This window comes from Trichoplusia ni, chromosome 3 (genome assembly GCF_003590095.1).
Source record: "Trichoplusia ni isolate ovarian cell line Hi5 chromosome 3, tn1, whole genome shotgun sequence".
Taxonomy (NCBI): Eukaryota; Metazoa; Arthropoda; class Insecta; order Lepidoptera; family Noctuidae; genus Trichoplusia; species Trichoplusia ni.
In genome coordinates, this window is record NC_039480.1 from 18,677,571 (window position 1) to 18,700,696 (window position 23,126).

Genomic DNA, 23,126 nt, shown 5'->3' on the forward strand with positions numbered 1-23,126 from the left:
ATTGCAGCATTATTAGCCCTCTTACACGTAAGTATTGATTACAAAGTGACCTAATTACACCGTATCGCGTGTCAAACAACAGCTGCCCGTGTGAAGTAGCATGCAGGGGAGGTAAATTGTCTATATACGGGGTAAATTTTGGTAATATTGGGGTGATAATATGCTTTTTGAAGTTCTGTAGCTAGACGGCAAAATTGGAACCATATAACTGAGGATCCGTCCTCCGTGCGAGCAACTGTGTTAGAAAGGCAGTTGATTTTGATTTGAGTTGAACTATTTTTTTGTGTTGAATAGACCATTCATCGAGGAAGGCTTTAGGCTATAAACCATCACGCTGCGACTAATAGGAGCGAAGATACAATGGAAAATATGGAAAAAACAGGGCAGGTATAAATCATAACTTATATCTTCTACCCACGGGGACGAAGTCGCGGGCAGCGGCTAGTCTGACAGTACGTCTGTCACTAGGCTGTATCTCATGAACTGTGATAGATAGACAGTTGACATTTTTATACATGATGTATTTATGTTGCTGTTATAACAACAAATACTAAAAATGTAGACCTAGGTTAAGCGATGTTGTTACGGTCATTAATTTGTTGGTCGTTGTGAGAAAAATAAATTTGAGGGTGGGTATCATAAATTGTTTTATTTATTTATTTAACTATCACACTAATCTACCATTACAGGTTACTTAACCTAATGCGGTAGCTAGGACTAAACAAAGGTCTAAGTATTTATGTGAACAAATTGTTTTGTCTCCAAAACAATTTGTTTATCTTTACTTTCAATAGGACTCGGACTTAACCGATATTAAGTTAAATAGCTACTTTACTTAAGGCATAAAGACTAGATGACGTTGTGTGAAAGTTGTGGAATATATTATTATGACTAAAAGTGCTAAAAATTGAGATCTTGTGACGTAACGACTTAGCCAAAAAAATAGTAGGTACGTGTAAGTGACCGGTGACGTCACTCGTACGAAAAAGACTGTTATTTTAATTTAACAATATAATCTTCATATTGTCTCTGGCCATCGAGAATTGAAGTCAGATGCTTAATGCGTTGAGTCTCATAAGGTATGTATAGTTTCTTCACCTGAAACCAATTATTTTAGTTATTTTTCAAGGTACCTAAACAACTCCCGCACTAAGGAATTTATGCGATTTATTTATGGAATTTATGCTCGAGAGGATTCACAAACATTCAATTCACATATAGATACACAAAAACACCCAGACTCAGGACAAGCATTCGTGGATCACACAAACGCTTGTCTAACTATCTGTGTACCAAGTTTCGTCTAAATCCGTTGAATGATTTTTGCGTGAAAGAGGAACAAACATCCATACATACAAATTTTCGCGTTTATAATACTAAAAAGATATACCAAGAAGATACCTGTATCGCTGGCTTCTTCTCTTCTGTTCTTAAAGGTTTGTCTCCAGCAAACAGTCTGAACGCTCGTGTGAGAAGGAAAAAGAGGATTTCCACGAAACTGATGAAACTCGCTCCTAGAAACAATCCCGCAGCTCCTCCAAATGATACTGTCATGTGAATGAAATAATTTTATTTTACTTAATGCGCGGAAAATAGATTATAAAGATTATAAGATACTGATTAAAAAATCTTAAAACCCACGTCTTTAAAAGTCACTCCATATAAATTTTATCAAAATTCGCCCAGCCGTTTCTTAAGTAGTAAATTGCATTGTCATCGAGTTTGAAGTTACCCTGAAAATTTCAGCCTACTAGCTTATCGGAAAGTGCCTCAAAATTGAGTTGCCAACCCAAGGTCAATCCAACCGGAACGCCAAACCAGAAAGTGAGTGTATAAAAACGAGGGAAAAAACAGAAATAGAATAGATTTTCTACTTTGGGTTGAGTAAAACCTACGATTGTTCTTTCTTTTGCCCTTCGGGTACCGGTGCCACGGTAACCATTTCGTCACCATGTTATAAACTGTGCGATGGCTAGACAGCTGAATGAAAACCCCTTACTCTCTCACCTACAAGATCTTGAAAGTGGAATACAATCTCCCTGGTGTAACGTGTCTTCGGAGCTTGCACTATGAACTTGACTGAGCCTCTGAGCTTGAAGGGAAGTCGGTCCCTGGACAAACAGAAACATAGGTACTGTTCACCAAGAACTTTACTTAAAGTACCAGCTGTATTTTGATAGAAGCTATCCTGAGAATGACTTATTATTGAATGATGTGAAACCAGTTTAACTCGTGACCCGCCAGCTCCAGCGCCAGGTGATGAGCACGATCATTTGTTCTGTGTCTGGGTGGGTAATTTATCTTCAAATACATATAAAAGTTGGATGTGAATTACGAAAAATGATTACAAACTCACCAGATCTGATCATTGACGCTGATTTCCTTATAAATACTGTCCATGCATTGTGGTGCGCACGCGCACTTCTCCCCATTGTTCGTGGTCAGCTGTTGAGCGTAGGCCGCGAGACACCACATGCCCTTTGGGGTGCATTGTGGACCAGCTGTGGAGGGAATAGGGGTCTTATCCTTTTTTCGAAGGTGGGGGAATCCTCATGGATACCCGCCCCACTCGGGGGAGAGGACGGGTAGTGTCAAACTCTTACTGACTAAACCTAATCGCCGGCTGACGTCATTCGCGTATTGTTGCCGAAACTTGGAAACGCATATCATTGCTACACTAAGCGAACAGGGACTAAGCGAATTCAAAACTTTGATAAAATATGTTAGAAAGAAGTGCGCTAAGCTAAAATGAGATTGGGCGGGTCACATCAGCCACATGGACAACTGCTTGACAAAAGTCACCACACAATGGAAGACAGCGAATGGACGACGTCGCCGTGGGAGGCCTAGGAAGCGGTGGAAAGACGACCTCAACGCTTACTGCTTGGGCTGGTTCCATGTGGCCCAGGATTTCGTGGAATGATTTGGGGGACACCTTTGCCCAGCGATGCGACACAGTGGGATAGATAAAACAAGCAAATTCAGTCTTAAAAGTAAGAAGAAGGTAAGGATTCAGTTCGTTTACCCTCATAGAAGTAATAGAAAGGTATACATCCACATTTAGCGAGCGCCAGTCTGCTTCTGCACGTGAGCCGACACGTGTTAGTGCTGTACACCTGAGGAAAGACACATCATATTAATAGACGAACAACGTAGTATGAAAAATAGATGACCAATTCTCAAACCTGCACGAAAATACATGAGAATCGGCCAAGCCGTTTCGGAGGACTTCAATTTCGTACACCGTGACACGAGAATTTTAAAAATGTATAACTAGCTGTCCCAGCTGTTATTCGTACATCTGTGATAGGCGTTACAGGTAGTAAGAAGCTTGAAAGTCTGACATCCAGTCTAACTAAGGGGTATCGTGTTGTCTGTAACTGGGTTGAGGAGGTCAGATAGGCAGTCGCTCCTTGTAAAACACTAATACTTAGCTGAATCCGGTTAGACTGGAAGCCGACCTCAACATAGTTGGGAAAAGGCTAGGATGATGATGAGAAGACTAGATACTATTTTATCAACCCACCTTCTTTCCGCTGGCTATGGGCTCGTCACTGTACAGACACCCCCTCCTCTTCGGCTGCAGCTCCTTAACCCCTCGCCCGCATCGTGACTCCATCACACTGAGCTGAGTAGCCCGCGTCAGACTCAGAAACACATCGGAAACCGTCAGGGTCAAGTCCATAATATCATATGGAGAATGAACGTAGAACTATTCAAGACAAAACAAGAAAATAAATTAATAGATTCAAAAAATCGAAATATCCACGTTTTTAAAAGTCAAATTTTATCAAAATGGGTTCTTAAGTTTTTATAGTTGTAAATTGCATTGTCATCGGGTTTGAAGCTACCCTTCCGATAGGGAAGTGCCTCAAAATTGAGTTGCAAAAATCAAACCGGAACGACAAACAAGAAAGTAAGTGCATAAAAACGTGGGAAAAATAGAAATCCTGTGACCTATGTCTGGTTTCTTCGGGTGAAAAATCCGGGGCCACGGTAAGCCTTTCGGACTATATTATGTTTCTGATTTGGGGGTATCTCATGACCGCTCAACCCAAAGCCGAACGATGAGTCCTTCTGCTTTGGATTCATGATTTTCGTCTAGAAAAAGGGGTAAATAGGGTTCATTAGTTTAAGGTCGAAAGTTTATACTCACGTTAGCATCAGTCGTAACGTCCATTATAATATAACAGCTGAGCGACGAATATTTACAAGATATCGGCCATTCCCTGCTGTCATTAGGATGCATCCGTCTGAAAAACGAAGATTAAAACAGTTACAGGCTGGTGGTGGTGCTCAATGCTGGTTCTCTGTATGAGAGGCCTGCAGTGGGACAGTTACAGGCTGGTGTTATTAACAGCTTCGGTAATGGCGCCCCACCGTGGGGCAGCTCACAAGCGTGGTGATCAATGCTCGTTCTCTGTATGAGAGGCCTGCAGTGGGACAGTTACAGGCTGGTGTTATTAACAGCTTCGGTAATGGCGCCCCACCGTGGGGCAGCTCACAAGCGTGGTGATCAATGCTCGTTCTCTATATGAGAGGCCTGCAGTGGGTCAGTTACAGGCTACTCACGTGACAGTGACATCAGCTAGTGCTAAGGAGTTGGTAGCATAGCAGGCACCGGCCTCCGTAATGACTGGGATCCATTTGTAGACGTGACCTCCTTCCGAAGACACCGTCTTGATTTGAGCTGGTAACATGACCTGAACAGCAAACGGTCCTCAATAAGTGTACAAAGTTTTAATGAATTAGGAAGTAGGCTACAAATATACAGGTGAAGCTTATAAAAGCGTTTAAATCAAAAGATTTACAAATGTTTTCTAAACCGATTGTAAAATTGAAGATTTACAAACAAAATTGACAATCGGACATTTTTCTGTCAAGTACTTTTTGACGTGTGAATTTTTCGGATCACTGATTTCGTATTTCTATTAAATTCTAAAACATAAGAAGGTATCTGATGTCTTTTTTGAAGCTTTGTAAATTATGTAAACTTATTGTAAATTTTGTATTGATATAATTTCGAAAAAGTCAATATTAATTTTAATTTTATCGTTACTTGGCGAAACAATATTGAAGTTATTTACTATTTAAATAAAACTAAAAAAGGTACAAATATGATTTTCTTCCCCCGAACCACAACCTCTGAAACAGAAAACAAAATCCCACTCACTTCGCTGGCAATCTTCACCATATCCACCTTCTCATCCATGTCCCTGAACTCCTGGAACAGCTCCAGGTGGAACAGGTCGGAGTTGGCGATGGCGGTCACCAGGCGGGAGTAGAATGGGTAGCTCGCGTCATCTCTTTCTATCCCGAAGTGCTGCTTGATGGTCGAGGGTAGTTTTGCTTTGTCGACGCGGTTCTGTGTGGGTTAATAAGTAAGTAGATCGAAAGACTTAGCCTAAATATAAGAATACTGCTTTAGGCTACAACATTAAGTACGATATCTTGTCATTACTAGATCATCATCATCGGCCAAGTTATTTATTTACGTAATAAATAATACGTAATAAATGCGGACAACATCACATACATTGTTCTGAACCCAAAGTAAGTTGCTAAAGCACTTGTGTTATGGAATTCAGACGAAGGTACCACAAACACCCAGACCCGAGACAATGTAGAATTGTCAATTTTTACATTGACCCGACCGGGGATCGAACCCGGGACCTCAGAGCTAGCGACACCTTGAAACTGGTGCGTACGCCACTCGACCACGGAGGTTGTCAATTAAATTTATTTTTTATTTTGATTTTAATTATTTATTTAGGGTTCAAACGGAACCCTATTCATGAATCTCCGCTGTCAGCTGCATGTCCCCAAAAGTCTTGAGGGCTTCTAAACCTAATTTTTTTTTCACTGAACCACCGCTGTATCTCGTTAACGATGATTTTGATGCTATACACCATTAATGAAAATGGAGGTAACGCAATAGTAAAAATCATAAACTTATCATCATCGGCCTAGCCTTTTCCCAACTTTGTTCGGGTCGGCTTCGTATGGTCCACTTCTTCTTCGGTGGAGGGGTTTTATGAGATTTATTTTTATGTTTCCGTATTTAAACGGAACCCTTTTATGGAGATATTATTTAGGATTCTAAATTATAAAAGAGTGTTAATGGGTTGGTGACAGTTGGTCGTTGAAGTGACAGACGGATAAACAGTCTTTAACGGTTTTTTGCAAATGTACCTTATAAATACTAAATTTTTCCCCAAAACACAACCCCACAGAACGAAAAACATTTAAAACGATTTCACACCCTAGCAATCATTATCATCATTAGCCCATATTCATCCGCTGCTGGGCATAGGCCTCCCTAAGCGTAAGCCATCGATGTTCACCACATCATTAAAACTGTTATTGTAAAACATGCGGAATTTTTCCTAAGTACCTTCTATCTCTTTTCTTTGTTACAACTACCTATTTCTTCTCTTGTCTCCCGCTTGCCATGGAGGGAAATGGAACATTTTTTTTACTCCTTCTCTATCTCTGATTAATTTCGTTGCGGGTTCCAAGGCAGTTAATTGTTTTCCCCTGGGACATACCGAATTAAGTGCTTCGTTGGTTTTCGTTGGTTTAAATGTTGACTTTGACGGTGACGGGAATGTGTGGCGGGCTAGTAAAAGTACCTTATAACAATACGTGATGGCCGGCAGACTGTAGCGCCAGGACCTGAAGTCTTTCTCCAAGGTCACGACTGTAGGGCTCTCGTTGAACCTCTGCAGCTGCCCCATGGACACGTCCAGAGCTCCCCAGATAGCCAGCATCGTGGCTGCCACCCACAGAAGTCTGGAGAGAAAATGGTGATGAAAAAATGTGCTACTTAAAAAAAGCTACGGGTTGCACGTAACAAGCAAAGTAAACAAAGCCGCAAAACAAGTTTTCACTTCAAAAAACCTGGTGAAGGGAGCATCACATTTGCGCCTTTGATTGTTCTTTTTTATGGGCAAATAAATAAATAATAAATGCGGACAACATCACATACATTGTTCTGAACCCAAAGTAAGTTGCTAAAGCACTTGTGTTATGGAATTCAGATACAACGAAGGTACCACAAACACCCAGACCCGAGACAATGTAGAAATGACAATTTTTACATTGACCCGACCGGGGATCGAACCCGGGACCTCAGAGCTAGCGACACCTTGAAACCGGTGCGTACGCCACTCGACCACGGAGGTCGTCTGGTGATGACTATTGCGTGAATGATAGCTATTCCGTGTTAAATGAGTAAACAATCAACAAAATCGGTTCACTTTGTGTTGTGGGCTCGGGTTTTTTATGTTCATTGAATATAAAATCCAACGAATAAGGTACTAGGCATAGGGTATTAACTATTTGTTGGATTTTATGTTCTCAATAACCTTTTGAACATTCTTCTTGAAATTGAAATTAAAAATTTGGGTCAGAGATAAGCTCTACGCCGTTTAGTACGCTGTGACGCGTCCATAACTACAATTATATTACTTTAAAACATTGGATTCTAGCGTGACACATCACACAAGCAGCATATTAACAAAACCACAGAATCACAAGCAGCAAGTGCATTTCCTTTAAAAAAAGGAACGACTCCTGCACAAAACCTTTTAATTATTATACCATAGCGCTTTCATAAACATTAAACTTACATGCACAAACACACCCAGACTCAGGACAAGCATTCGTGGATCACACTAACGCTTGTCCTACGGGAATGGAACTAACATTTCGCGTAGTGGGTTTGGCGTGGTGACCTCCACCACTCGGCTATCTATCTATACAGTCAACTGATCGTTGTCTAACTCAGCAGCTCAACTACTTACCGTTCAAACCAATGCCGTCTTGGTGCGGCGATGTGGTTGAATCCATGAATGCTGGTCTCCTTACAGAAATCCTTGCCACCTTTGAGAGCAGCCCTGACAACCAGCTTTGTCCATCGCGTCAATACCGATGGCTCTTGCCGCTGATACTGGTCGTCATTTGAATAATACATCACTGCGAATAGATGTACAAAGTTTTAATTATATTTTATGATGAATATGACATATTATTACTAGTACCATACTACTACTTACCATCTAACACCAAGTACTTACACACACACGTACACAGATTTTTAAAACGTGGCCTATGTGTTAATCCAGGGTGTCGGGTAACTCCGTACCAAATTTCATTAAAATCAGTTCAGCCGTTTTGACGTGAAGACGCTCCTGCTAGCTTATCGGGAATCGCCTCGAAATTGACTTGCAAAAATCCAACCGGAACGACTAACAACCAGAAAAGTGAGTGTATAATAACGTGGTAAAATAGTCCATCAATCACCTCTTTATTTCTATTTATCCTGTCCATCAAAAGGTTGTCTGGAAAATATCGCTATTAGCGATAAGACCGCCATTGTACCGTTGACACTGTGTTACTAATTTCATCGATATACGGTGTGCAATAAAGAATATTTTCCTATTCTATTATTCCATAGAAAATGCTAAATAATAACTTATATATCTTTTTATATTGAACTACAAGAAAAGTGCATTAAGGGATAGAATTAATTAAAATGCGACATTGCATGTTAACACGAACGTTGCCTATTATTATATTGCTGTCAAACTAGGGTTCAATTAACCGATTTTGGAAAGAAGCTATTAACATATATTATATGGACCCGAGTGGTTGAGGTCACCATGATAAACTCAGTGCGCGACGTGTCGCTGGTTCAATCCAGTGGCATACATATTTTTTTAAGACATATTAGGCAAAACATTCGCAACTCTGAGAATTTGGGTTAAAATTCTAAAATGAAAAATTGTCCTTGTATCGCGGGGTATTCACAAACATTAAAACATGCACAAAGACACTTAGACTCAGGACAAGCATTCGTAGATCACACAAATTCTTGTCCTACGGGGATCGAACTAACACGTCGCCGGTATAAGTACAAAAAATTGCATTGGGAATAAAAACACACCAAGATTAAGATTGTCTTTAATAAAATTGTTAACCTTATTTTAAGTATCTAAACATAATATATGAAGGTGGACGGTGGATGGTGTGCCGCCATCTTATCTTTACTTATTTTATAAAGCTGAAGAGTGGTCAAAAAATCTTGAACCGTTTTCGCAGCGCTCGCAACGTAAGCCCTCAAAGATGAATAATTGTCCCCGTTTTTTCCACATTTTCAATTGTATCTTCGCTCCTATTAGTCGCAGCGTGATGTTATATAGCCTATAGCCTTCCTTGGTAAATGGTCTATTGAACAAAAAATATTTTTTTTAATTCGAACCAGTAGTTCCTGAGATTAGCGCGTTCAAACAAACAAACTCTTCAGCTTTATAATATTAGTTTAGATTTAGTTAAATACCCTTATCCCAACCCGGGTATAACAATAGGCCCAGTGTACCCATTATGTCTATTATTAATTTCTAGTATTTTCATGTTTAATATCGTATTTTTTAAATTCTTAAGTTGGTCTCTGCTAGTATCTTTCAGGTCAAAATAGTTGTGTATAATATTCCCCTCCCTTAAGTTTATATTATCGTCAGCATATTTCTTCCATTTAATTTTCTTATTATCATTTTCTATTAAATCTACTTTCGTTTCGCAAAATGCAGTTCTTTTCGCTGGCTTCTTGAATTTTCTTGGTGATGAATTGTCATCGTTTTTGCTTCTTAATACGTCATTGAGGATGTATAGTAATGCGTCTCTGCCTGGGGTTTTTTTAATCTGTTTTCTAAGTAGTTGTTTGGATTCTGATCGTGTTGGTAGCACTGTAAACAAAATTTAGTTGACATAATCAGACAATCTCGAAAAAATCTACTGAAATTAGTTAAATAGGGATCATGACAATTTTTTTTTGCAGTGTCCGTCTTGTAGTTTTTTGTATAATAATGGATACGTTTTTTTTTTAATTTGTCCCGAAAACGTAAACTGACCAAATTACAGTCAATGAAATTTACGCGTGACGTCACGATTGAGTATAAATTTTACTCTATCGTTACGTCAAAGGCCCCCTCTCCTAAACTTTAAAGCAGTTAATCTTTGTCAATTCTAGTTTTTCTGAAAAAGGAAAAAATACGTGTCTCATACTTTTCAATTATCTAACTGAGGGACTAATGAGATTTTTTCTTTTTATACCCAGTCATCATCCCTATTGCAATTGTAACACATTCATGAAAATAAATGCAATCGCGGACTTAATGCCTGAGGAATTCTATTCCAGTCAACCATAGGGAGATCAGGGTTTTAAGGAGCGACTGCCTATCTGACCTCCTCAACCCAGTTACCTGGGCAACACGATACGCCTTAGTTAGACTGGTTATCAGACTTTCTAGCTTCTGACTACCCTTAAAGAGTGTCAAAAATGTATAAATTACAGCCGGGACCCAGAATTTAACGAGCCTTCTGAAACACGGAGGAACTTGTTATGATAATGGTCACCCATCTACTCACCGACCGCGTCAAGCGTAGCCTAACCTGTGATCGATCAATTTTGCAGTTTTAACCACGAGCTACTCCAAGTATAATTATTTCATAGATGGTGAGAAATCCAATGATCGATAATACAAAGGCTAATTTTATTTTAACTTAATTTAAAACTCACCAGAAATAAAAACAAAGAAACTAATAATAAAATACACTTTCGTCATATTAGGCACTATGACAAAATGCTTTCGAAATCCAATCAGTCCGCCATGGTCGGTACAAAGTGATTATTAATTAATTTTCTTTTCAGACTAAGTGCGAAATTGATTAAACACCATTTCTAAATTTCTTATGTTCAAAACATGATTTCAGATTATGCGTAGAGATCGAATCTTTGGTTAGTGTTTCTAAAATACAAGGACATATAAAAATCTTCTTCATAGTTTTTTAATTGAAAACCCAGTCAAGAGCGAATCAGATTCGTCACTCTAGGTCCTGATTCTGTTTACAATGGCCGATGAATGAATCGCATCATCATCATCGGCATAGCCTTTTCCCCAACTATGTTGGGGTCGGCTTCCAGTCTAATCGGATTCAGCTATGTACCAGTGTTTTACAAGGAGCGACTGCCTATCTGACCTAAACAACTCATCAAATTTCTGACCGTAGCAACTGTTCCCTAACCTCAAATTTTTTACTAGTTGTTATAGCGGCAACAAAAATACTTTATCTGTGAATTTTTTAACTGTCTAGCTTTAAACCGTGCTAACTGTTTGTCTGTCTGCACGCTGTATCTCATGAACAGTCACAAGGTAACATCTTGGTCATAGATGGACGGTAACAGCAGCCTTAATAATCTCTTTGAATATAGAATGCTAAAAAGGAAGATAAATAAATGCGGAAAACATCACATACACTGTTCTGAACCCAAAGTAAGTTGCTAAAGCAGTTGTGTTATGGAATTCAGATACAACGAAGGTACCACAAACACCCAGACCCGAGACAATGTAGAAGAATTTTTACATTGACCCAACCGGGTATCGAACCCGGGACCTCAGACCTAGGCGACTCCTTGAAACCGGTGCGTACACCACTCGACCACGGAGGCAATCTCAAAATCTACTAAACCGATATTGAATACTTTTACCAATAGAAAAACATGTTATCTCTGTGTCCGATTTACCTGAAAAATATCTACCAAAGTAGTAGCTTTAACAGCCAGCTAGTAACATTTTTTATAAAATAAAACGTCATCCTATTCGTGAAAATAGTCACCAAAAAAATATTTTAACTTTTATCTGACTGCTCCTTTAATTGAGCGAAGCATTTGTGTGATCCACGAATGCTTGTCCTGAGTCTGGGTGTCTTTGTGCATGTGACTTGAATGTTTGTGAAACAAATGTATATTGAAATAAAAGTCCACTTTTTCATATTAGCTTTAATCCGCTAAAATTCATAACAGAATCAACCTCCATTTTGGTGATGACAATTGACATTTGACAGCACTTTTCAATGCAAACCATTTTGTTACGGTTGTAACCAATATTATAGCTTTATCTATCACTAGCTGTGCCCCACGGTTTCACCCGCGTGAATACGTAGGTCCCGTTCCCGGTACCTTTATATTATTGGGGGGCGGAGATGGATCTAACAAATCACTATCGTAACAAAAGTCAGGATTATAATATATCCTGGGACAAAACTCACACACGGTTATCTGATCCCAAGCTAAGCAGTACAGCAACAGCAGCAATCCTTATCAGCCGATTCTCAGACCTACTGACTACGCATATAAAATTTGGTAAAATTCGGTAGAGCCGTTTCGGATTAGTACGGTAACTACTCGTAACATAGTGACACGGGAAATTTATATATTAGATATATAAAAAGCATATAGATAGATTATAGGGATTATTGAAAAAAAAAATATCTCTTACTAATCACGAATATGCTTAATGTTAAGTTTAGCAAGTGACACAGAGATAACATGTTACTGTACAAGTGTACAGTAACATAGGTATCATTGTTTAAAATAGTACCAATTATTTTCGTGTCCGAAATGTTTTAAACGAGCTCTAAATGTGACTTTGTAACGTTTGAATTTTCTAGACGAAGCTCGTTTTAAAGTCGCAGGAGTTGTATTATATCTAATTGTAGTTACAGGGAAAACAATTGGGTCTCGGGATTCAGAATTAGAAACGGATTCAGAATAAGAACCGGATTCAGAGTAGGAACTGGATGCGGATTCCGGGTTCGATTCGGAATTGGACCCTACTTCTGATTCAGGGACGTCAGATTCAGAATAAGCATGTGATTCTGAGATATGCGATTCTGATTTAGTAGCAGAATTTGAACCGGATCCGGATATGATTTCAGAAGCGAGTTCGGAGTTTTCAAAAGACTGGGTGTTTAACTGAGATTTTGATTCATAATCTGACGTTTCGTGGGAGTTAGAGCCAGTTTCAGACTTAGGATGTGATTCAGATTCGGTACCCTTAGAATAGTGGGATTCAGATTTGGATTCAGAAATATCCCCCGATGACGTGTGGTACCCATTTACATTAATATTTGAATTTAAGAATATATGTTTACTTTTCTTTTTAGTTGTATTTCTTTTTGAGTGGTTGTCTGTGTCAGCACGACTTGTGTAAACATGGACGCCGTCTCTTTCTAATTCTTCTAAAAATGATGAATATTCCTTGTATTTGTTTGGTCCTTTCCGAATAGAGTTTCTGCTTTGTAAATATTCGGCTATTTTGACACTCGGTGGTCGGTCCAGTATCTGCTGATATCCGGAATTTGAGGGAAACACTGGAATTTAAAAAGATAGGTTTTTTATAAAAAAATATAATCTGAAGTTTATTGTATGCTATTTTCGGAAGATGATATTATGCTTAAGATCACACAGAATTGCTGAGTGTAACAAAAAATTAAAAACAAAATAAAAATTAATTGAGAACCCCCTATTGAAGTCGTTTTAAACTGTAAAAACACTCGACTCTTTTCATATACTATTAATAACCCAGATAATAAGTTAAGCTACTGTCAAAATATCGCAAAATTAAATGTCCGTTGTCTATAAATACTCTTACACTTAATCATAGAGGGAATGGACTGAGCGTTAGCGTCCAAAAAGTGACCGCTCTGTAGAAAGAGACAGAGCGATGATGAGGCCAATACCTGTCTCAGCGCAGAACTGTAATTTCCTGGCAGTCAGTCAAGAGAGAGACAACTACTGGAAGCACATTCGCTGTCTCTCTCGCCCTTCGCCGTCCGTATTTACTTCATACCTGAGTATGTGATGCTCAGTCCATTCGCTATGTCTATGCACTTATTAGGAGTGTAAAAAATAAATTACCTGCAACTAGAACTACTAATAATACATATATTGCACACTGCATGTCAAAAATGAAAAATTATTCATTATCTGTTCTCTGTAATTTAAAAACAGCGAAATGGCGCCAAAACTTTGACATATTCATGCGTATGTCAAAAATAAAAAACTATTTTCTTGAAAAATAAAAGAAATTAATAATTTTATATGCTTGCGTGCACATAAAAGAATTTACTGGTCAGTAAAAGAATATGAAAGTTTTATCTTTATTCGGTGTTAAAATAATTAAATAATAGAAATGAATAATCATCTGATAACATTATAGCAAGGTTTTTTTAATAGATTTATTGGAATTTAATTCGGTTAATGTAATTTCATGATGGATAACGAAGCGGTGAAAATCATCACGCCTTTGCGCGACGGGCTATGGGTTTGACACCCCGCGTAGGACAAGCATTTATATGACACACATTTATAAATTTAATCCGGGGTGTTTCACATACATTCAAGTCGCATGTACAAATACACCCAAGACTCAGGACAAGCGTACGCGGATCACACAAGTGCTTGTCCTATTTTGGGGTGCGAACCGTTTTTTAGGGTTCTGCAGCCAAAGCCTTAAAATGGAACACTTTTTTCTGGTTGGGAGATCATCAATTGACTGAATGCCTTCGGGTTTCCGCTGGCTGAGCAGACCTCAGCCCTAAATCCACTACTCCTCAAAAAAAAGAATGAAGAACCCTTTTCTTGAATGAGAAACCTTCAAATAACTTCTATTATTGACTCAAACCCACCCTTATTCCTTCCCTTGGTCTTTTTTTCCTACCTAATAATCCCGACCGGAAAATAATACTCCCCTGTGTGCTTTACTTTAAAATGCATGTGAAATGATGAACACACGAAAAAAAAAGTACTTACACTTAAGTTGTCTATATTATAAATTGTTTACTTAATAACATATATACAAAACTAGCTTTTCGCCCGCGGCTTCGCCCGCGTCGAGGTCGGTTCTATCGCGTTTCCAAGAGAACTCTTCAAAAGTCCGGGATAAAAACTATCCTATGTCCTTTCTCAAGGACAACTCTATATCTGTACCAAATTTAATTAAAATCAGTTCAGTGGTTTAGACGTGAAAGCGTAACAGACAGACAGACAGAGTTACTTTCGCATTTATAATATTAGTAGGGATATATTTGTGCACGGATAGCCGAGTACTTGCGTTCACCACGCCAAAAGCACTGTGCGCAACGTATCACTTCTTGGACCCACCGTAGGACAAACGTTTCTGTGATCCACGAATGCTTGTTCTGAGTTTGGGTGTCTATGCCTGTGACTTGAATATTTGTAAAACGTTTTTTAAAACTAAATCAATGAAAGATTTCAAATTTTTATACAATAAAAAAAATACTCTTTCAAAATTATTTATTGATTTTTTACAAAGGCACACGTCACAATATTTAATTCAATACAATGCCCTAAAAACTACCTAGACATAGATTTTCGGTTTTATCTAATGAAAAATCTAAAAATACTTGCAGTACAATGAAAAAGGCCTGGCCTCAAAAAGAGACTACCGCTTTATATATTTTTAAACGTATTTTCGGATTGACAATTTAATATTTTCCTACAAAAAACAATCATCCATGAAAATTAGTCAATTGAGGAAGCATGAGATACGGACAGTTTTCATAATATAGCTCTTTCGACCCCCTTTTTCCTGATATTACACAATTCGTCGAATTAATTCTCCTACGTCTTGATCGCGTAAACATTTCCATAGTTGTTGTTAGCATAACCTTTTTGTAAACCGTATATGGTGTTGTCATCATTGTCGTTGTAGTATCTTCACTGTCGTCATTGTTATCGCTGTTGTCGCTGTTGACACTGTTGTCGCTGTTGTCGCTGTTGTGGCTGTTGTCGCTGTTGTCGCTGTTGTCACTCTTGTCACTGTCGTCACTGATCTCAATGGGTGGGAATGTCAAATCGCCTGGTTTATAACGATTACGTTCGGTTGTTGTTATGGTTTTTCTCTTGTTAACATCGCCCGGTACACACCAAGGACAAACGGTTGTTGATTTTCTCGTTGAATATGTATCCTGTGTAGTTGTTTCAAGTGGTGAATCGGTTTCGGAACTTGAAGATCTTTCGGATTCGGAATTTTTCGCGGCATCCGATTCGGAATTGGGAACGGATTCAGAATTGGGAGCGGATTCGGGGGCGGATTTAGACTCAGCTGCAGAATCTGATCTTTCTGAAGACGAAGGATCGTCAGTTGTCATGGTCATCTTTCCCCTTCGCTTAGTCTGTGGTGACACACCTTTTTTGGCTTTAATTAATGCAGCCGGGTGGACAGGCACTCCGTACTGTATTAAACTCTCCAGAAACTTGGTATAGGCCAATTCTTTTTCTTTGAGTTTTGATCCCCCGTCATATTTTTTTATATGCCTATGATTGTGACGCAAGTATTGTTGCACGCAATCCTCTATGTTGCGACATATCGAGATTTTTTGTTGATAACTCGACAAAACTGAAAGAAATTTTGTTTAAAAAATTATCTTTGATTACTTGTGGATTCAGAACTAGGTTGGAAATATCTCACGGGAACATAAAATTGGGATAAAATCTATTATATGGGTTAATCCAGGTTATACACTATCTGTGTACCAAATTCTTTCAACGCTCATTGGTTTTTGTGTGAAAGAGTAACAAATATAGACATTTATTCTGTGACTGGGTGTAATTTATCTATAGCTAGCTGTCCCGGTGACTAATGCCTTACAGTCGATAATAATAATATATATATAAGTACATAGTTCTGGTCGACAAAAGGGATGAATGAAAGACAATTGCATGCAGCAGAGCTGAGAATGTTAAGAGGAATGTGTGGTGTTACGAGAGCGGATAGAGTATATAAGGGGAAGTTTGAAAGTGGCACCGGTTACAGAGAAACTACGTGGTAACCGGCTGTCATGGTATGGGCATGTAATGCGGAGGAATGAAAATCATGTGGTAAGGAAGGCGTTAAGCATGAATGTGGATGGATATAGGGGAAGAGGACGACCAAAGAAACGATGGATGGATTGTGTGAAAGACGATATGGCTGCAAAGAGTGTTTCTTGTGAGATGACGGCCGATAGGAAGGTATGGAAGAAGATGACATGTTGCGCCGACCCCAAATAAAATAATTGGGATAAGGGCAGGGGAATGATGATGATATAAGTACATAGTTCCTTATTATTTTTGATACAGGCGACCCTCGACAATTCACTTCGTAGCGTGAGCCCTAATGTGACTGGCTAGACCGAGTTTGGATCTAAACACTCCTTCGCAAGCGCTGCAGTAAAGTTGGCCTGCAGAATTGAGAGTATGGGTGTACGACGGCTTAGTCCTTTCTTTTTTTTAACTATCTGGCTATTATAATCTACTAGCTGTTGCCCGCGACTTCGTCCACGTGGTTAGGTTATTTCCACATTTTCCATTGTATCTACGCTCCTATTAGTCGCAGCGTGATGTTATATAGCCTATAGCCTACCTTGATAATTGGTCTATTCAACACATAAAGAATTTTTCAATTCGAACCAGTAGTTCCTGAGATTAGCGCGTTCAAACAAACAAACAAACTCTTCAGCTTTATATATTAGTATATAGAAAACAGAGCAGACAAAAATACATTTTATTTTTTGCAACTTTTCCATATTTCATCACCGTTTAAACCTTCCCTGGACTTTCACGAACATTTCAAAACTAAAATTAGCAAGATAAGATATGTATGTATTAGAAATATATATGTATGTTTATCAGTTGTCTAGTACTCATAATACAAGCTTTGCTTAGTTTGAGACTAGATGGCGTTGTGGGAAAGTTGTTTAATATTATATTATTTTATTTACCTGATATCAAAATTATTAATGACCATAATACCCAACGCATGGTTTAAGCCTTTAATCTTCTTACAAATTGCCTTTCGTTGTCAATTGATAACATTATGAGGCGAGCATGAAAGCACAAAAATATAATAAAAATCTTTATAAATGCGTCAACTTCAATCTAAAATTCCTTTTCAATAGATTAATTTCTTTGGATTAAGCAATAATTGAATTAAGCATAATCTTAATCAAGTAATCGAGTTGATTAGAAAATTATTATTATTTTTATTATTTATAATGCATAGCCTATGCACAACGGATAATTGTCTATTTAGTCCGACAGACAGATTTTCCAAAAAATATTGGATAGGTATTTCTTCTTTTATCTCGTAAACATAAAATGAAAGGGATACAGTGATTTAAAATCTCGTGTGACGTCACTTACCAGTACGCTTTTTACTAGCAAGTGATGTCACTAGCCCCCACTACCATACATTTCATTATCTTAAATGCTCTTAATCTTCCATAGTTTTTAAAGACATGAAATAATGAAAAATACTTATTCAATAATTTCTGGAAATCTGACTGACCTACTAAACAGATAATTTTTCAATTATCAGCTAATTTCTATCTGAGGAATAAATATGGCCGCTTGACATATTTTCTTTACAAAAGCTGTCAAAACGTCAAGCATATTCGTCAGTAAAAGTTATCTGGCGATTGAAAAATCGGGCCTTAAGTCAAATACCTATTCTATTACTAAATGGAAATTATAAAACTACTAGCTTTTCGCCCGCGGCTTCGCCCGCGTCGAGGTCGGTTATATCGCGTTTCCAAGAGAACTCTTCAAAAGTCCGGGATAAAAACTATCCTATGTTCTTTCTCAAGGTCAACTCTATCTCTGTACCAAATGTCATTAAAATTAGTTCAGTGGTTTAGACGTGAAAGCGAAACAGACAGAAAGAGTTACTTTCGCATTTATAATATTAATATACACCGTGATATTTTGGTCGTCTTACAAAAGCAGCCCAGTTCATGTATCTTTTTCACTATTACCTACGCCATATGTTATACGAAATGTTTTCAGATATTCAACCTTACTTACACGATTTGAAGTCGTTTTTTCAACGCAAGTCTATTTTTCAAAATACACCCAGAGTTTTAATGTATTGAAGAGGATATTTCTGGATATATTGTAGGATACCTGGGCAGCAGGATAGCCCTTAGTTAGACTGGTTGTCAGACTTTCAATCCTGACGACCCGTAACGACTTTAAAAGATGTATGAATAACAGCCGGGACACATTTAACGTGCCTTCCGAAACACGAAGGAACTCATTATGATGACTACGTTTGACCGCCTCAAACGTCGCTTAATCTGTGGTCGGTCAGCTTATGCAAATATGCAGTCATACTTGAGCCTAACTACCAAAAGTACTTTTTAAGTCTAGATATTTCTAGATGTTCAACTGTAGATTTAATATCGATTAAGGCAGGACTTACATCGGCATCATCATCATCTTCATCATTATCAACACTGTTGGGCATAGACCTCACCAATTGCACGCCATCGAGATCTATATTTTGTCTAAAAGCTGAATATGCTATCTAAATTGACCAGAAACTGTCTAAATATTTGACTGAAATAACCGTAACACAGATTAAAAAAAACATTGGTTGGTCCGCAGACTGGTGACCATCTTTGTCATAACGAGTTTCTAAATGTTCCGGAAGGCACGTTAAATTGTGGGTCCCGGCTGTTATTCATACATCTTTGGCAGTCGTTACAGGTATTCAGAAGCTTGAAAAGTCTGACAACCAGTCTAACTAAGGGGATCGTGTTACCCAGGTAACTGGGTTGAGGAGGTCAGATAGGCAGTCGCTCCTTGTAAAACACTGGTACTTAGCTGAATCCGGTTAGACTGGTAGCCGACCCGAACATAGTTGGGAAAAGGCTAGGATGATGATGACTTTTTGTCACCTTCATATTTTAGAAACGTATCTTTAATTACACTTATCACCTTTTTAGCCACTTGCAACAGTTGGAGCTAGTCCACTATTGGGCAAAAGCGTTATAGAAAGTGGAAAATTAAACCCTCTAACTGCGGGCCAGACTGTGTCACATAGCTTTCGAAAAGAACTTTCATCATCTGTTCTCAGCCTTTGGCCTCCCCCTGCTGGGCATAGGCCTCCCCTATCTCGTGCCAATATCTGTGCCAGCCTCATCCAGACTCCGAGACCTTTACTATTTCTCATCTCTCTATCTTGCTCCCGGACGACCGACGCTTCTTTTGCCTTGTCTTGGCCACCATTCTATCACAGCCCTAGTCCATCTGCCGTCAATACGTCTGTATAGAAATCACGTGCCGTATAAGGAACGTGATTATTATTATATTTTTTACAACGCCATCTAGTCTCAAAATAAGCAAAGCTTGTATTATGAGTACAAGACAACTGATAAACATACTTATATATTTCAAAATACATATGCAATGTGGATGAATTACACCACAACACTGAACAAATGATCGTGCTTATCACAGAAGCTTTTGACCTGGGTGGGAATTGAACCCACGATCTCCGGTATAGCAGTCACCCACCAGACCACGGCCCCAATTCTGCTATTTACAATTGTCGAAGAATGAATGGGATTTGGCTTAAAATATCAATTTTCGTATTCTCTTAAGCACTTTTCTACACAATAATTGGAAATTCAGTACGGGACGATACACTTAAGGTCAATACAATTAACTTCCAATTATTGTATTGGCAAAATGCTTAAGAGAATAGGAATAATTTCAAATTTAATCCAATTGTCATTCATTCATCGGCCATTGTAGAATAGCAGAATCGGGGCCCTGCAAGCGATTTGTATTTTCGGTATTAAAAGTTTACAGTGCATTCGACTGAACCGTCACCGTCGACGCATGGAGAAGAAAAAATATAAACAAACAATATTTGTGTAAGTTTCTCATTAACAATTTTAATTTTTTTAAAAAATGGAAGTTTTCGTGTCTAAAGCGTTGAGTAGTTCGCATTATATTATAGTTGTCACATAAAGTTTTTGTGCTTCCGTTGTCACCGGTGCTTTCCTCTTTCGCGTGGTTTTTCTAGTTCTCTTTTTGGTGCGCGTCGTTTTTGTTCGTTTTTTCTTTGTTGTAGTTTCAATACTTTCTTCTGAAGATGAGCTATCATCATCTTCTACTTCAACTTCGATCGGCGTTGTAGTTGCAGGAGTTGTAGGAGTTGTGGTAGTAGTTGTTCTAGTAGTTGTAAACGTGGTGCTTGCTAGTGTTGGATATGTGAGTTTTACTGTAGGTCGATTAGCATGAGTAGCTCTGGGTTGCGTGACGTATATAAATCGTCCAAGCGTTGTATAGGTAGGTCTCGGTTGTGGCGGATATGGCTGGTCAAAATCGAAGAACTTGGTCCTGTGACGGGGTGGCAATGTTGATGGTGCGGTGATTATTGGTTTCGTCTCAAAAGGCTCGGCTTCCGAACCAGAATTCGATTCTGATTCAGTTGAAGCATCAGCAGAATAATAGCTATATTCGGGAGAAGCGGTTGTTGTCGTTTTTAGTCTACGTTTCGTCCTTCGTTTCTTATTATCTGCCAGAAGCAAGGGTTCAAAAAGGCCTGTTTCCGTAGATTTTTGTTTTATTTTGACGCCATGCTGTTCTAGCTGCTGCAAAAACACTAAGTATTTTTTCTGTTCGTATTGATTGACATTTGTCTTGAAACGGTACCCTTTTTGACGCAGATTTGATTTTTCTTCACATTCTTCAACGGTACCGTTTGGACATGATTCTTGCTTTGTTACAGGTAATGCTGAAAATGGAAATTAATTTCGTTAAAGTTTGTTTTTGAACGAATCATCATTTAAGTTATTTTTTAACAGACTACAAGATTCACAAACATTCAATTCATATGTACGAAGACACTCACTCTCAGAACAAACATTCGTGGATCTCACCAACACTTTTGTTGGGCCTAAATCCAACAAAACTGCACTTTGCTTATCCTCTGCGGGGATCGAACCCGAGACACGTTGCGCACTGTGGGTTTCGTGTTTCAACCTAAAGGGCCTGAAACTATTTTTTTAAGCGACGATTAAACTCCGGAAGTATTTCATGTAAGAATGACGCTACGCCGCATCAGCTCATGATTAAGGACTCCGGTTGGGTCCGAAACTAGTCGGGGGATCCCGATAAATACACGAAAGTAAACCGTTATGAAAAAGTAACTTTACAATTTCTTTAATTGCTGTTCATAAAAGCGTTGTTTACTAAATTATTAAAATATTTATTTATTTTAATTTACCTGCTATTATAATGAATATAAATACACATAGAGAACACTGCATGTCATAAACACTTATTATTTCTCTGAATTTATTATTTACAATGCCAAATTATTGCGAAAAAAAAATTGAAAATCAAAAATACATTTTTCCATAAAAGAAGTTTAAGAAGTCAATTGGAAACTATTTTGTATCGAATAATAATTGTTGGAATTTTGGAAATTAAAGAAAAGTGTTAATATAATCGGATTTACAGTCTAACGAAATACAATAATCAAATATATAATTAATTGGATGATAAGAAAATTGTTTTTTATAAGTACCTATTGAACTAAATTTTATCGCAAATTCATTTTAACTAAAATTGAACACATGATATTAACTTCATCAAAACTTAACCTATAATAATTATTTAAGAATTAAATTATAAAGAAGAAAGATTTGTATGTTTGCTCGTAATGACTAAACTATATAATACAATATAATATAATATTGTACAACATTCACACAACGCCATCTAGTCTCAAATTAAGCAGAGCTTGTGTTATGAGTACTAGACAACTGATAAACATACTTATATAGTTCTAAATACATACATAATATAGATAAATTACACCCAGACACAGAACAAATAAGTAAGTAAGTAAGTAAGTAATGTTTTTATTTACCAATGAACTTAGCCTAAATACATCAAAATCAAAATAATAATACAATATTGTTTCGGGCTTTCACAATAGGTTTGATCCCTGCCCTTCAAACTAGGAAAACCTGTATCTTGAAGGACAGTGCTCTTGTCGGGTACCACTAAGCATTGTAAAGAAAAGCACTAGGATTTTGATGGTTACTAAACTAGATAAAAATAGTGATTAAAAATTAAGACATATGTATATAGAAAACAATTAGCGTATAACTTAGAGTAGCAGTATGAGGATGTATGTATGTATGTATGAATGGGTGTGTGAGTGAGTGGGTGTGTGTGTGTGTGTGTGTGTGGTGTGTTGTGTGTGAGTGGTGTGTGTGTGTGTGTGTGTGTGACAGGGTATGTGTGAGGGTGTGTTAGGGTGTGGGGGTGTGTGTTCGTATCAGGGTTTGAGTGTGGATGTATGTTCGTAGTAAAGGGGCGTCGGTGTGTATTAATGAGAGTATTTTAGATGTTGATGGGCGAGATGAGTTCTTCAGTTGCATGATAGTTTAATGTTTGTAGCCAATTAAGTAATGTACGTTTT

At 38.1% G+C, this 23,126-nt stretch overlaps 4 protein-coding genes across 4 annotated transcripts; all 4 read right to left on the reverse strand.

Annotated features, from left to right (window-relative positions):
* Positions 1 to 972: 972 nt before the first annotated feature.
* On the reverse strand, positions 973 to 8,324 carry LOC113492248 (pickpocket protein 28-like). The gene is made up of 12 exons (XM_026869632.1): positions 8,305 to 8,324; positions 7,806 to 7,977; positions 6,633 to 6,792; positions 5,174 to 5,365; positions 4,573 to 4,703; positions 4,157 to 4,253; positions 3,527 to 3,712; positions 3,026 to 3,116; positions 2,357 to 2,501; positions 2,008 to 2,111; positions 1,402 to 1,547; positions 973 to 1,098 (listed from the first exon to the last, which is right to left on the reverse strand). Exons 2-12 carry the CDS (start codon positions 7,973 to 7,975, stop codon positions 994 to 996), a joined length of 1,527 nt encoding a protein of 508 aa, XP_026725433.1. The 5' UTR covers positions 7,976 to 7,977; positions 8,305 to 8,324; the 3' UTR covers positions 973 to 993.
* Positions 8,325 to 9,283: 959 nt separating this feature from the next.
* On the reverse strand, positions 9,284 to 10,795 carry LOC113508651. Its single transcript, XM_026891731.1, has 2 exons — positions 10,580 to 10,795; positions 9,284 to 9,746 (listed from the first exon to the last, which is right to left on the reverse strand). Exons 1-2 carry the CDS (start codon positions 10,623 to 10,625, stop codon positions 9,343 to 9,345), a joined length of 450 nt encoding a protein of 149 aa, XP_026747532.1. The 5' UTR covers positions 10,626 to 10,795; the 3' UTR covers positions 9,284 to 9,342.
* A 1,626-nt stretch (positions 10,796 to 12,421) lies between these two features.
* Positions 12,422 to 17,744, reverse strand: LOC113508743 (dentin sialophosphoprotein-like). Its single transcript, XM_026891825.1, has 3 exons — positions 17,626 to 17,744; positions 15,489 to 16,262; positions 12,422 to 13,212 (listed from the first exon to the last, which is right to left on the reverse strand). Exons 1-3 carry the CDS (start codon positions 17,663 to 17,665, stop codon positions 12,422 to 12,424), a joined length of 1,605 nt encoding a protein of 534 aa, XP_026747626.1. The 5' UTR covers positions 17,666 to 17,744.
* Positions 17,745 to 20,637: 2,893 nt separating this feature from the next.
* On the reverse strand, positions 20,638 to 21,978 carry LOC113508744 (integumentary mucin A.1-like). Its single transcript, XM_026891826.1, has 2 exons — positions 21,921 to 21,978; positions 20,638 to 21,428 (listed from the first exon to the last, which is right to left on the reverse strand). Exons 1-2 carry the CDS (start codon positions 21,961 to 21,963, stop codon positions 20,638 to 20,640), a joined length of 834 nt encoding a protein of 277 aa, XP_026747627.1. The 5' UTR covers positions 21,964 to 21,978.
* Between the last annotated feature and the right edge of the window lie 1,148 nt (positions 21,979 to 23,126).

What these genes read in the sequence shown, in the direction of transcription:
- LOC113492248 (XM_026869632.1), bottom strand. Translation starts at nt 7,975, where the DNA reads ATGTATTATTCAAATGACGACCAGTATCAGCGGCAAGAGCCATCGGTA. An exon ending in CCATCACGTATTGTTATAAG is followed by an intron (nt 5,366 to 6,632) that starts GTACTTTTACTA and finishes TAACCCACACAG; the next exon opens with AACCGCGTCGACAAAGCAAA. An exon ending in CTAGCTGATGTCACTGTCAC is followed by an intron (nt 4,254 to 4,572) that starts GTGAGTAGCCTG and finishes TTCGTTTTTCAG; the next exon opens with ACGGATGCATCCTAATGACA.
- LOC113508651 (XM_026891731.1), bottom strand. Translation starts at nt 10,625, where the DNA reads ATGACGAAAGTGTATTTTATTATTAGTTTCTTTGTTTTTATTTCTG. An exon ending in TTTCTTTGTTTTTATTTCTG is followed by an intron (nt 9,747 to 10,579) that starts GTGAGTTTTAAA and finishes TTTTGTTTACAG; the next exon opens with TGCTACCAACACGATCAGAA.
- LOC113508743 (XM_026891825.1), bottom strand. Translation starts at nt 17,665, where the DNA reads ATGCGTTGGGTATTATGGTCATTAATAATTTTGATATCAG. An exon ending in ATTAATAATTTTGATATCAG is followed by an intron (nt 16,263 to 17,625) that starts GTAAATAAAATA and finishes AATTTCTTTCAG; the next exon opens with TTTTGTCGAGTTATCAACAA. An exon ending in AATGTTTACGCGATCAAGAC is followed by an intron (nt 13,213 to 15,488) that starts GTAGGAGAATTA and finishes TTTAAATTCCAG; the next exon opens with TGTTTCCCTCAAATTCCGGA.
- LOC113508744 (XM_026891826.1), bottom strand. Translation starts at nt 21,963, where the DNA reads ATGCAGTGTTCTCTATGTGTATTTATATTCATTATAATAGCAG. An exon ending in TATATTCATTATAATAGCAG is followed by an intron (nt 21,429 to 21,920) that starts GTAAATTAAAAT and finishes TTCCATTTTCAG; the next exon opens with CATTACCTGTAACAAAGCAA.